This window comes from Notamacropus eugenii, chromosome 2, assembly GCF_028372415.1.
Source record: "Notamacropus eugenii isolate mMacEug1 chromosome 2, mMacEug1.pri_v2, whole genome shotgun sequence".
NCBI lineage: Eukaryota > Metazoa > Chordata > Mammalia > Diprotodontia > Macropodidae > Notamacropus > Notamacropus eugenii.
In genome coordinates, this window is record NC_092873.1 from 429,084,930 (window position 1) to 429,099,245 (window position 14,316).

General features: G+C 40.3%; 1 protein-coding gene across 3 annotated transcripts in view; it reads left to right on the forward strand.

Annotated features, from left to right (window-relative positions):
• LAMB3 (laminin subunit beta 3) overlaps nucleotides 1-14,316 on the forward strand; it is a 59,514-nt gene that overhangs the window by 21,052 nt on the left and 24,146 nt on the right. For all 3 annotated transcript variants that reach the window (XM_072647946.1, XM_072647947.1, XM_072647948.1), the window contains 6 exons: nucleotides 4,893-5,007; nucleotides 5,569-5,642; nucleotides 7,814-8,005; nucleotides 11,092-11,155; nucleotides 12,487-12,680; nucleotides 13,995-14,115. In XM_072647946.1, coding sequence (XP_072504047.1) covers nucleotides 4,893-5,007; nucleotides 5,569-5,642; nucleotides 7,814-8,005; nucleotides 11,092-11,155; nucleotides 12,487-12,680; nucleotides 13,995-14,115 — 760 coding nt within the window. The remainder of the gene's footprint in view (nucleotides 1-4,892; nucleotides 5,008-5,568; nucleotides 5,643-7,813; nucleotides 8,006-11,091; nucleotides 11,156-12,486; nucleotides 12,681-13,994; nucleotides 14,116-14,316) is intronic.

Consider the following 14,316-nt stretch of genomic DNA (forward strand, 5'->3'; position numbering starts at 1 on the left):
CACGTGGTCATATTTTTTCTTCTAAATTAGATTGGCTTCTTGTATACTCTGTCTTCTTATTGTTGGGAGGGGGAGCGGAGTCCTGAGGGAGGGAGAGATGCAGGGAAAAGAAAGGAAAGAAAAGCTCTACAGTTGTTAACAGGTTTATTTTCTGTATATTTTATCATGTCTATGATAATAATGGAATTCTATGTATACTCAGTTTAAGCATTCTAGCTTTCTTGATTTATCCAGCTAAGTCAGAAGGTCAGGAGTACAGAATCCATACAGAAAGACTTAGCCTTTCACCCAGCAACCTCTCTACAGTGAGCTGGCTTGGGTCAGGAAGAGGCTTGTTTGCTATGTTGTAGCTACATTCCCGTAACGGGTCATTTTGTCCTCACTTTGGGAACCTATTCCTTCCCCACAATGGACCTGCTATCCAAAGAGTCTTGTGTGCAGATTCTGTGTCTCTCCTATTACCATCCTCCCCCTTTCCTCCTTCCTCTCTCTTCTCTCTCTGCCTGTGGGCTCAAGAGACCCCTGAACCCGGACTTTGTAGAAACCATAATGAAGTGTGAATTTTACATACTAGAATCTTCCAGATATACATACTGTCTTGCTCTTTGCTCTGAGGTTGAGAAACCTCTGCCATGGCATCAAACACCTAGGTAAATTCCTGAGATGTGCCTTTTCCCTTCATGATTCTGATTAGACTAATGTACTAAATGTACAAGGTACTAAATGGTCCATTAAATAGGGGTACAGCGACCCTGGTCAAGTTTCTAAGCTTTTGTATCACCAAATGTAAAATGGGTAATAATAACATTGGCCTCACAGGTTGTTGTGAGGTTAACTAAATGAGCTAAATACATAAAGTGCTTTATAAACCTTGAAGTGTTTAAGAATACTAGGTATCATGACTTTTAGGGGGCCTCTGAGCTCCCTTCCTACTCTGGAGTTTGTGGATCTGGTCTCCTTTTGTATCACCTTGGGGTTGGGTTCAGTTCTGTCTCCTTCCCTGCCAAAGCAGGTTTGTTGGGAGCACATCCCTTCTTTAACAGATTCTCTGGGGAAAGGGGAAGATGGTTCTCTTGCCTTCCTCACCAACTCACTATCTATTTTGCATAGAACTATAGGTGTAACTCTGTGTACACATACTGTGCATGAATAGCTATATTGTGATTAATGTGACTTTAAATTATGCAAAATTCAATTTTGTGTGTTTTATAAAATGTTGTTGAGTCAGAAAGATACTGAAGCAGTTTATATTTCCCTTCTCATTTCACAGATAAGGAAACTGAGGCCAACAGGATTAGTTGCCTAGGCTCACACAACTAGCAAATGTAAGAGGTTGAATTTGAATTCAGGAAGATGAGTCTTACCAACTCTAGGCCCAGCACTCTATCCACTGAGCCACCTAAGTATAAAATGAGATCAGGTCATATTCAATGTAAAGCAACCTCCAACTAATACAGCATGCGTGAGCTAGTGAAGAGTTGTAGCTTAACTACTCATCAGTCTGTACTTGTCCATTGTGGCCTGCGCATGTGATGGATTGCTTTGTACCATATCAATAGTCATATTAATTTTTTGAAAAGAGCCCTAAACAAAATGGATGAAAGGAAGAATACTTCAGATAGAAACACCACCATTGTGAGAAGAAAAAAAGGAAGATGCTTGTTATGACATTAGAACAAAGATTTGGTGGAATTGAATGGCACGATATGAGTAGGAATAATAACTCTGAGACAGAATTAGATGTTAGAATGCCCGAATCTATGGTATGGAATAATATAAAACATTCAGGCAAAATCAAAGAAAGAAGCAAATTTCTATCAGATTTCTTTTCTTTTCTTTTCTTTTGGTGTAGGTGGTGGTTGTCAAACAACCACAAGAAATAAGAGTATTACAGTGATAGGAATAGAATGTCTTCTAGCTGTATGAACTAAAGGCTGTAATCAACAACTCCTTCCTCTTAGAGGAGCAACCATTCAGACAAAAACTTCAAGTTTATTCCTGTCAGCGAAAGAAAATGGAAATAAAATGAATAGTGAAGAAACTTTTACTGCACAGTTGGTTGGCTTGATTGATTTAAAAGTTGAGTTCAATTGTGTAATGTTAAAATTATGGAAAGGAACATACTAGGATGTAAAGGATAAAAGGATAAAAGGATAAAAATTCTGATGTTTTGAAGATAATAATTGAAAAAAACTGTATCCATTGATGGATAAGTTTTAATATGGATGAAAAAAGTTTATTCTGGAAAGGAATATCTTTCAGAACTGATATTTCTAAGAAAGAAAAAACAGCCTGTATTTAAAAATACCTAAGCATTACCTAGGCAGCTAGGTGGCACTGTGCTTAGAGTGCTGGGCCTGATCTCAGCAAGACTCCTCTTCCCGATATCAAATCCAGCCTCAGACACTTACTACCTGTGTGATCCTGAGCAAGTCACTTCACCCTGTTTGCCTCAGCTCCTCAACAATAAGATGAGTTGGAGAAGGAAATGGAAAAACCAGTCCAGTATATCTGTTAAGAAAATCCCAAATGGGGTCACACTGAATCAGACAAAACTGAGTAAAAGGACATAACCTTTTTATTGAGAGATAATGCAGAATGGGATTTTAAATGAAAGCCAATGCTTGTATATTGGTCATGAAATCCTCGGGCTATAATGGGCTCAACCATTGATCCATTTCTTTGGTGGTTAAACAAGAAAGGATGAGTTCCTAAAGCTTTTTGGAAGACTGATTTTCAAGTTATTTTAGGCTAGCTGTTGAAAAATATTTCAAGGACAGCAATATTGGATTTAAAGTATTACTGATTTTATATCACACCTCAAATTGTACAGCTGCACTTGGTTCAATGTGTGAAAATGTAAGTCTTTTTTCTTTTCTTTTTTTCTTTTTTTGCCACCAAACACAGCATCTTTATTGTAGCCCATGAATTAAGGAATCATTACAACGTAGAAGGCCTACGGCCTAAGAAAAAACTTTTGAACAGGCAATTGCTAAAACAAGAGACAATAATGCCATTTCCTTAACTGAATTCTGGAAAAATTATGCCATCAAAAGATGCAATTGAAAATATCTACTATGCTTGGCAAGCATAAATGCCAACAATATGCCTGCAGAATGGAAGCCCGTTTTGCCACGTTGCACAGATAGTAACTTTGAAGGTTTTCTCTTTCTAAAGCAGACTGTGATAGAAGAAATGACAAACATTGGAAGAAGGCTTTGTTTTGATGAATGGGAAGTCCAGCAATTGCTCAACTTGTATTCAGAATTGTTGAGAATAATCTTCTTCATTTAGATCAAATGAACATCTGAAGAAACTTACAATAATGCTGAAAAAGCAGATCATGTGCACATAAAGGCATTCATTCACTCTCAAAGGATCTGTGAAGATCTTTCAAACCCTGATAGTTGAGGAGAGAAGAATGATAGATACTGACCCTAACCAGGATGGAAGCATGCAAATTTACCTGCATGAGGTTAAAGCTCTCTGCACCTACTAGCCTATGTAGGTAGATTCAAAGAAAGAGAAGATGATTCAGTCTATGCTGCCAAAATATTTTAAGTGACAAAACAGTGTTTTTGTCATATTGTCATGGTAGGTTTATCTTTATATATGACATCTAGTCATTTAAAAAGTAATAATAGCTGACATTTTTATATAGCCAGTGCTAGGCTCTGTATGAAGTACTTTACAATTATAATCTCATTTGATCCTCATGACAACCTTGGAAGTTAGGTGTTATTATTATCCCCATATTACAGATGAGCAAAATGAGGCAAATTGTATATTTTACATACAACTATAATTTTGAATAGTGTGAATTTGAGTAATGCCATGGCTTCTGGGGGACGGTTGGGTACTGAAGTAGATAGTGTGCTGGACCTGGAGTCAGAAAGACTCATCTTCCTGAGTTCAAATCTGGCCTCAGATACTTACTAGCTGGGTGACCCTGGTCAAGTCACTTAACCCTGTTTGCTTCAGTTCCTCTTTTGTCAAATGAGATGGAGAAGGAAATGGCAAAGCACTACGGTATCTCTGCCAAGAAAACCCTTAATCGGGTCATGAAGAGTTGGACATGACTGAAATAATTCAACAACAGCAAACTAAGAAACTATGTCTGGATTCATTATTAGCACTAATTGGGACTTCACTAAATATCCTGTGTTTATACTCCCATTCCTTCTCTTTAGCTGTAAATCTTTGTAGGCAGGGTCTGTTTCACTATTCTTGTTTGCATCTCTGCCATGGGGTCTTAATCATTTTTTCAAGGAATACCCTTAATATTTTCCAGTGGGGCCTGCCTTTGACAAAATCATAAAATCAAAGATGGGACCTTCCCAGGTTTAAACCAGAACTGGTTGTACTGTATTTAGTATCCTTCCACCTCTGTTTCTTTCATTCTTTCTTCTATCCTGGCATTCCTTTTATACTCAGTGTCTTCTGGTTGCCTGAGGCCCCTCATAGGTGCCCTACTCAATCAACAAGCATCTATTATGTGTGTACTCTGTGTTGCACACTGGGCCAGGTGCTGACGATACCAATATGAAGAATGAAACAATCCTTACCCTCAAGTCTTCCAAAATGACTTCTATCTCCTCCTCCAAGGTTCAGTTCCTCACATCCTCAGTTAAACCCCTCATTCTCTTAGTACTGAAGCTTTCTACTAGGTGTTAAGAGGAAAGCAATTTGATGAAACAATTTCACAACAAGGTGCTAATGACTGAAAGCCCAAAATTAATTAGTCAATCTGCCAAGAAGTTTCCTTAATCCAAATGGGTAATTTCCAGTGGCAGAATTTCAGTGGCCTTGGCTTTCCAGAGCCTGGAATTTTATCAGAGTCTTTACGACAGGGACCCACCTCTGACTCTCCCTTTCTTTTTTATTTCTCACAGTGGCAAATGAAATGTTGTAAGTGCGATTCTCGGCTGCCTCATGCCTACAACAGCCATCGGGTGGAGAACGTGGTCTCTTCCTCTGGCCCCATGCGCTGGTGGCAGTCCCAAAATAGTGAGTGCCCTGGATAAGTAAGCTACCAGTTCTCCAAATGGAAATGAGTCAACATACTTCAAGAGCACCCAGTATATAACCGAGACTACAGTGAATCCCTCTGCCTTTGGAAATGAAATGTTTTTTTTTTTCTCCCTATATATTTAAGAATGGTTGGGAGAGGAGAGTTGTAGAAAGGTTTACTGGAAGCAACAGAAAGGTTTGCTTCATTCCTCTCCATCAATGTGAACTTGTTGGAAGAGGTAGCTTTAGAAAGGAATCTGGGATGAAGATACTATAAGAGGTACTGCAAGAACCAGTTTGGGAAGTAGGGCAGAAATTTGCAAACCTGATCAAGATTTAACTGGTTAACCCGCAAGCCTAGTTTATTTTTTACCTGGTCATGGATCATAGAAGATGGGGGTAGACAAATATTGAACTAGTTATCATGGGGCTGCCCCCCCAGAGACAGATTAAAGAAAAAGTAGACCTCACACAACTGCATCTGACTTGAAGTACCCTCAGGGGCCAGGAAAGGAGAAATGCACTCCATCTGAGAACCTCCTTTTTGTGTCCTGACAGATGTAAGCCCTGTTTCTCTACAGCTAGACCTGGACAGGAAATTCCAGCTCCAGGACATCATGTTGGACTTACAGGTGAGCTCATAGCTGTGTGATGATGAGGATAGAGTAGAGGAGTATAGTCCCCAAGGATATAGATGGATATGGCTTAGTGAGGGGCCAGAGAGAATCATCTTGTTTTCCCAAGCCTGGGGAGATGGTATTTACATGTTGGGAGTTCCCGTTTTATGTGCCCTGGAACTATATCACCCTCTGAATTATAGGATGAGATAAAGAGGAAGAGCCTAATGGCTCTGTGGGCTTATGGAGATAGTCTTAGAAGCAGGAGGGCCCATCACTTTCCAAATCTCCTGTGTTGATAAACTTTGGTGAATTCTACCACATAGATCTTTCTAATTTAGCAGCAGTGCTATAGGCTCAGTCTTATTGTACCTGGTTGTTTAAAGTGCAGAACTGGTATATAACTAGCCTGCAGGTGGCCACTGGTCTTGGGGGAATTATATGCAAAGTTTGACTGTCACCAATGCCACTATTTTTTAAAATAAACGCATCAGAAAATTTATATCAAAATTAGCCTCACACCCTTCAAAGGAGCAACCCTGGAAAGTTATATACTCATGCTAAAGATGTTGTCATTGTTCAAATATTTGAGAATGGATTTCAGAGTCTGTTGCATATTTCACAAAAAGTTAATAATCACTAGATCCATAGCTAGGGTGGGCTGACTAGCACTTTGACCTAGAGTGTAAAGTATGCTTTCAGCACTTGTAGACCTTCAACAGAGAACAAACTAGTAATACTAGTACCTCCTCTGGTGACCTCATCTCAGTTGAGCACTCCACCTGACCATGATTCCTACCCACTGTCCTACCCATTCAACTAAGGGCCCTTTTTCTGACTTCTTGTCTTAGAAGCATTCTCTCCAGGTACATAGCTTTTATGTAATATTTTGAAATTTCAGAACACTTTCCTCAAAACAATCCTATAATTATCTAGCGCAAGTATTATTATCATTATTATAGGTAAGGGAATGGTCTCAGAAAGTTGGTGACTTGCCTAGAGTTATAAAGCCAGCGTGTGTTAGAGATGATACTCTGGACTCCAAATCCAACACCCTTTCTGATATACCTTGTGGTCTGCTTCTCTGAAGATATTCTTATGACCACCCTCAGGATAAATTTGATTTTTGGAAACAATTAGAGTCATTCAGAGTCAGGTCCAGTGAGTCAGTAATTAAGGTGAGCGAATGAGCCGATAATGCTTAACTATTTAAAGTAATGAGTCTAATTCTGTTTTGTGGCTCACGTTACTGGCTTAGTGGGTTTTTCTCAAAAGACTTACCAAAATGTTTTGTGCAATTCATACATCATTGAAATACTCATGTACAACTTTCTAACTCTGAAAGAGAGTATTCATTTGACTAAAGCAGTTCTGGCCTCTTTTGCTTTAAAAAATTGTTGAATACCTGATCAGTCATTTCCCTCTTCTCTCCTCTTCACTTTTTATACCCCTCTGTAGAAACTCAGATGTGGATTAATGAACTGTGGGGTTTTTGGGGGAGAAGGAATTTCAGCATTGAATATTTAGGACAGCAAAATATGTAGTAGTATGTATAGACAGCAAAGTATGTAGTCACTTAAAAGTATTTAAGACATATAAGGGATTAGTACACTGGACCTCAGCAAATGTAATAGGGAACCAGTCACTGGGTGTGCTAAGTGCTGTTTATGAACCTTCTTTCTGCTTCTAGAATGGCTTGGATTCAATCTCTGTAAACTCTTAGCCTCAATTGGGAAAGTCTCAGGGGCCTGAATGTGCTCTTGAATCGTCCTATGGCAGATGCACTTCTATATGACCACTTGCTTCAAGGACTTCTCTTGGCTGTTGCTACTTTTGTTCCAGCACAGTCTGCATAGCTCCCATGAGCTCCTAATAGTGCTATCATGGTTAAGCAGATTCCCTAGTTTCAGGTTTGGCTCAGATTCTCTTTATAGCCCGAGCAGCAGCCTGTTAGGCTAGCCCAGTCAGATTCCCTGCTCTTGATTAGGGGTGCTGTTTCTCCAGACTGAATCAGTCTTTTGTATTCCTTTGGATATGGCCTGTTGAAGTATGTGGTCAGGGAATAACTGCTTTCTCTTTAAGTCTGTGCTTCTGAGGCCCAGTTATAGTTCCCTCTCATCTCCTTGGCTTGGACTACAGTACCTTATTCAGTCATCCTCTCCTCTCCTGCCATGCTTTTCCCACAGGGGCCTCTACCAGCAGGCATGCTGATTGAACATTCTCCTGACTTTGGCAAGACTTGGAAGGTCTATCAATACCTGGCTTCCAACTGTGCTACTACCTTCCCCCAGCTCCGCCAGGGCCGGCCTCAGAACTGGCAGGATGTTCGGTGCCAGCCACTGCCAACCCAGCACACTGGGCCCAACCGTGGGGGAAAGGTACAGTAATCGGGTGTGATCCCTGAGGGTGTGTGGAGGGAGGAGAAAGCAAACAGACATTTAGTAAACATTTATTAAGGGTCTCCTCTGTGCTAGGTATTGGGAATATACAGCAATGCCTTACAGAAACTTTGAGTTTAATAGAGGGAATTAGACACATACAAATAACTATGTGATGGTGGATGGGGATACAAGGAACTTCCAGATAAGAAAACTCTCTCTGACTCTTATTACCCATGTGACTGTGGGAAGGTCATTTTACATTCCTTGGTCTCAACTTCCTCATCTGTAAAATGAGGATGTCCTCTGAGGTCCTTTCTTGTTTTTGATCTATGATCCTAAGAGGAGAACTGTCTTCTTTTTCTAACCCACCTTGAGATGAAACCACCTTGAGTCCTCAAGAGAGAGCTCCCTGTGTTTGCTGCTGGTTGCTTCTGTCCACTCCCCCATCGCTACCCCTGCCCCATCCCTTTGAGCATGGTGTGGGCTTTGTAGTGCTTTTTGTTATTTAGACTGATCTTGGGACTGAAGTCCAACCTCCCCCTCTTCTGTCCTCCACCTACCCTATAACAATTTATCACACACTCAAGCTGTTCTGAGGTCAAAATCTTCTTATAAAGGAATTTAGGGTATGAGCTTCATATAGATAAGCAAATTAGAGGTCCTTAGTTTAATCCCCAAATCCAACTTGACAAGGCTTAACACATAAGACTGGCTTTAACAAATTATTGAGTTAAGTATAGAGTAGTGGATAGAGAGCTGGGCTTGGACAAGAGAAAACAGGTTCAAATTTTTCCTCTGACATCTGAAGGCTGTGTGATGCTGGGTAAGCTACTTAAACACTTAGTACCCCAGGTGATTCTAAATTGTGGAGCATCTGTTCTTTAAATTCATCTAAAGGACAGATAGGTAACTCAATGGATAAAGTGCTGGGCTTGGAATCAGGAAGACCTGAGTTCAAATCTGCCTCACACACTTACTAGTTGTGTGACCCTGGGCAAACCACTTAACCCTATTTTCTCATCTGTAAAAAGAGTTGGAGAAGGAAATGGCAAACCACTGTGGTATTTTTGCTAAGAAGACCCCAAAGGGGGTTGTGAAGAGTTGGACAGGACTGAAACAACTCATCAATAGATTTATCTTGGGGATAAAGCCCAGCCTCCCACTCTTTTGTCCTCCCCTGCTCCATAGCAATCAGTTTATCACACACTGTAGCTATTCTGAGATCAAAATTCCTTTGTGAGGAATTTATAACATTTTTATACTGGTAGGGGGATTTCCCTCACTGGAAATTTCCTATGTCAATAAAATAACATAGTTGGTTCCCTTTCCTGAAAGAAAGAAAGAAAGAAAGAAAGAAAGAAAGAAAGAAAGAGAGAGAGAGAGAGAGAAAGAGAGAAAGAAAGAAAGAGAGAAAGAAAGAGAGAGAGAAAGAAAGAAAGAGAGAAAGAAAGAAAGGAAGGAAGAAAGGAAGGTAGGAAGGAAGGAAGGAAGGAAAGAAGAAAAAGAAAGCAAAGAAATCATTTCTGGACTGGGTGACTTACTCAACCCCAGTCCTTCCAAGTTATTTGATAGTGTCCTCCTTCCTACCCCTGCAAAGACTCCAGTTATATTCTTGTTCCAGGTCAAAAAGAAAATTCTCTGTAGCCCCTGAATGCTTAGTTATACCTTTGTGTCTAGAAAAGCTTTACCAAATCTCTCTCCCTGAAAAATTATTGATCTTTGTTTTTATATCACCTAAATGTCCCCCTGTGTCCTTCCCCCTCTCTCATCTCAGGGAATTATCCAGTGGTAGACTGGTAAATGTTTAATAATTGGCTTTCTAGGGGGAAAACTACACTGGAGGCACTTGTAAATTTAGTCTGTATTATGAACATTTTCTCCATTACTTTCTTGAGTCCAGACAACCAACAAAACAAAAAAGCAAAACTGGATTAGTAGCATTTGCAGATTTCCAAGGTATAATCTTCACATTGAAATTTCAATAATCAGCGAGGTGTCATAATGAATAAAAAAGAATTTTTTAAAAGAAAAAATGGAAGAAACAGGGAGAGGGGACTCAATAAAACTTATCAATATGTCAAAACTTCTCCCCCTCCCCACAATACAGTCAACTGAACATTTTTTTAGAAGGATCATTATCCCTTTTTCTCTATTTCCTTCAGACTGTGTTTTTATTATCTCTAAAAACTGTGCTCCTGGCTATCCCTTGAAAGTCTATCTCTTCATTCAATCCGTTGCTTCTTCCTGAGTTTTAAAATTAGGTTCTCTTATCCATCCTCTTCCCCAATCATATTCTTCTTATTGACCTTACTCCTCTAATTCCTGTCATTTACCAGACACACTGACAAAATAGCCTCTCCCAAGCTCTAAACATGCTTTATTCTATAACTCCTGTGTCACATGGGGAAGGGAGATTATTCATTTTATATTCTCACTCAGGATATTTTCCTCATTCCTTTCTGGCCCCAATCTTCCCATAGTGCTGATTCCCTATTCTAGGTTCCAAGAGAGGATTTTAAAGTAGGACAGGGAGGGTTTGGGAATGTTTGAATGGAAGGTCCGTTTATTCCTTCCTATTCTTTCTCTGCCTTTTAAAAAGTTTTTCTTTTGAATTAAGCAAACACTAAACAAAGTAAGTATTGCCATGTACATAATATAACAGAGAAATAGAGAATTATACATGAAATTGTCTCTATTGTGTACTGCTTGCTTTTCTTTTTTAAGTGTACAATAAATCCGACCTGTAGTTTCCAGAGTGGTCCTTTTTGATTCTTTCTGGCTGAGATTCTGTTTTCTTTTCTGCATTAAAAGAAAAAATACTTCAATAGCTATCTTTTCTTTCTTCCTTTCTCTTCCTTCCTTCCTTCCTTCCTTCCTTCCTTCCTTCCTTCCTTCCTTCCTTCCTTCCTTCCTTCCTTTCTTTCTTTCCTTTCTTTTTGTTGGAGAATCCCATGTCTAGTCCCATTTCCCCTCCTCTGCCCACCACTGGAAAAAGAAGAAGAAAAAAACCCTTGTAATATATATGTGTCTTTGGGCAAAACAAATTCCTAACCCATGAATACATTTTTCTTCCTTCTCTATAGGTACATCTCAACCTTTTGGACTTAGCATCTGGGATTCAGGCTACTCAGAGTCAGAAGATTCATGGTCAGTGAAGCCATTTTTTTCTGGGGAATGGGGTCTGGTTGGGTGGGGTGGAGGAGACTGTATTTTGCCACCTCACTCTGGAAGGGAGAAAGGAGCTGGAAAAGAGAGATCTAAGTTCCAGGGACCTACAAAATCTAAGTATTGTATTGTCTGTTGCTCTTGGTAGGTAGGGATTACCTTTGGGGGGAAGTTTGGAAACATTAGAATTACAATTCAGTCCATTTATTATGTAGCTTAAAAGAGAGGGAGATGATATGACATAGTGAACAAAGAACCAGTTTTGGGTTTTGGAGTCAGGATGATCTGGGTTCTGGTTCTGCCTCTGATCCATACTAGCTCAGTGACCAGAGATAGATCTCAGTGCCTTAGGCCAATGATGTCCAGTTCAAATAGAAAGAGATCCCTGTGGGTCAAAATTAAAACCACAAATTAACATAATCTTTGTTGCATTGCACTTTTATTTATTTTGTTAAACATTTCCCAATCACATTTTAATCTGATTTGGACAGAATTTTGTAGCCCTAAGTTTGACAACGCCTCCCCAGGCAACTGCCTAGGGCTATAATTTACAGAACAGTTGCATCAATGGAAGGAGTTTCTGTGCCAGGAACTCCATATGTGCTGAGGTCTAGACCTTCCTTCCCCCTCCCTTGGACGCTAGCCGCACTCCCTCCCCAAAATGATAAACACCATGATGCTACACCCTGAGAAGAGATCAGAGGAAACGAGACAATTTCTCATGTAGCTTTCATCCAATTGAAGGGTCATAGCATCACAGATTTGGAACTAGAAGAGAGCTCAGAAGAACATCTAGTCCAAATCCTTCATTTTAGAGATGAGGGAAGTGAGACTCATTGAGGCGGAATGACTACCCACCCTGCTTCTATGACTCCAAAGCAGTAGTTCTTTCCTTTTCATTTTGAAGGATATGACACATACACAAATAACTCATGCAAAATAACATGACAAAAGCATAAGAAAGCAAATGTTCTGTGAGATCCAAGCAGGAAGATCAGAAGGATATTGGTACCAGTGATGTGAAGCCAAAGGAGGGGCAAGTGACTTGGTCCCTATGTCCTCTCCTGCCCAAAGTGATTAATATTCTGTTCTTCCATGGTGCTTTACCTTTCATGTTTCCTTTTCCTTCTTCCTTATTTTCCCTTTCCTTCCTTCCTTCCTTCCTTCCTTCCTTCCTTCCTTCCTTCCTTCCTTCCTTCCTTCCTTCCTTCCTTCCTTCCTTCCTTCCTTCCTTCCTTCCTTCTTCCTCTTTCTCCATCCTTTCCTTTCTTCTGCCCCCTTTCTATCTTCCCCTTTCTGTTTGTTTTGCACAGAACTGGGGGAAATTACCAACCTGAGAGTCAACTTCACAAAACTGGCTCCAGTGCCCCAGAGAGGTTACCACCCACCCAGTGCCTACTTTGCTGTGTCCCAACTGCGGTTGCAGGGGAGCTGCCTCTGCCATGGCCATGCTGACCGCTGTGCTCCTCTCCCTGGCACCCCTGCTGACCCCTCGGCTAGAGTGCAGGTGACAATCCTGAGGATGGAGGAGGATTGGAGTTTCAGGAGAGGAGGCAAGGGATGGGTCTTGGGAGACACTTATCAAACCAGCAGAATCTAGTGGAGAAAGCATATAGTTCAGATTCAGTTTGATCCATTGTACACTTTGGGTAACTCACTCCTTCATGTCCTTGTTTTCCCATCCATAAAAAAGGGGCATAGCCTTCCCTTCCCTAATTTAGAAGGGGGTTGAAAGGGACAGGAATTAAACCTATGAGAGGGTTTTTAGTTGTACAATTAGATGATATGAGCACAAAGAGCACTCAGCTGAATCTAGTGTGTAAATTCATTGTAACTGGAGCAACATATTGGCCACATATATCAATCTGTTGCTGGGATGGAAATATGGAGAGAGGGAACATCATAAGACAAGCATATAGAATCTTTCAATCGGTCCATCAGCACATATTTTGGCTCTCTATGAGGAACAACTTTCCAAAATAAAAGTTGCCCCAGATGGAAGGGGCTGCCTCATGAGCACAGTGAGCTCTTAATCCTAGTAGGTTTTTGAACAGACACTGGATAATCAATTTTTCCAGTATGTTCTAGAGAGGATTCCCGCATCAGATGAGGGATTATATTTGTGAAACTCTTTGTCCCTTCCAATAACAGGATTCCATGATTCATTTACTGAGGCTTAGTACACGTCTAGCACTGTGCTACGTGACATGTGACATCTGTGCCCTCAAAGAGCTTATAATCTAGTTGGGGAGATAAGAGTTACATCCATTAAATAAAAGATAACAAACGATACAAGGCAATGTGTGATTAAATGCTAAACTATGTCTGTCAACTACCATTTCAGAAATCATGTGCCATGGAAGTGTAATGTGGTGCATAAAATGAATATTGGAAAAACTGTGCTGCTATTGATATTTCCCTCTAAAATATAAACCATGAAATGATGTAGAGATACAAATGTTTATTGCCTAGATAAATACTTTTGTTTGGAAATAGACTTAATGTCCTCCATTTTCCCCAATTTTTTGCGTAGATATCCTCTTATACTTAAACCTCTGAAACCAGCATATGAGAATTCCATTCAAATATTTCACATCCCCAAGTGTCCTGGGCCAAATGGGTTTTTGGGAAATGCTTAAATAGACTTATGAATTCCGTAGGAGTTCAAAGAAATGCAGAGTCAATGTGGGTTGGGCATAATCATGAAGAACTTTATGGAAGTAGCATGGTTTGTCCTGGGCCTTAAAGGGTGGGTGGGATTTAGACAACAGGAAAGAGAAGGGCAATTATTATTGTCACTGACTGAAATAATTTTTCCAAGGTCCATGATGTCTGCATTTGCCAGCATAATACTGCTGGTCCCAACTGTGACCGCTGTGCTCCTTTCTACAATAACCGACCCTGGAAACCTGCTGATGATCAGAATCCTCATGAATGCCAGAGTATGATTATGGGTGTGGGATATCCCTTATTTCCTCAGAGGAGTTATGTGCGCTTGACGAAGTCACTGAGCTTCAGTAGTTGCAGCAGACACACAAGAGAGAGTCATTCTTGGCAATACTTTTTCATCTCAAACCTATACCATTGTGGCTGCAACCTGCAACTTCAGCCAGCTTTATTCTGGCTTCCTTCCTTCCTTCCTT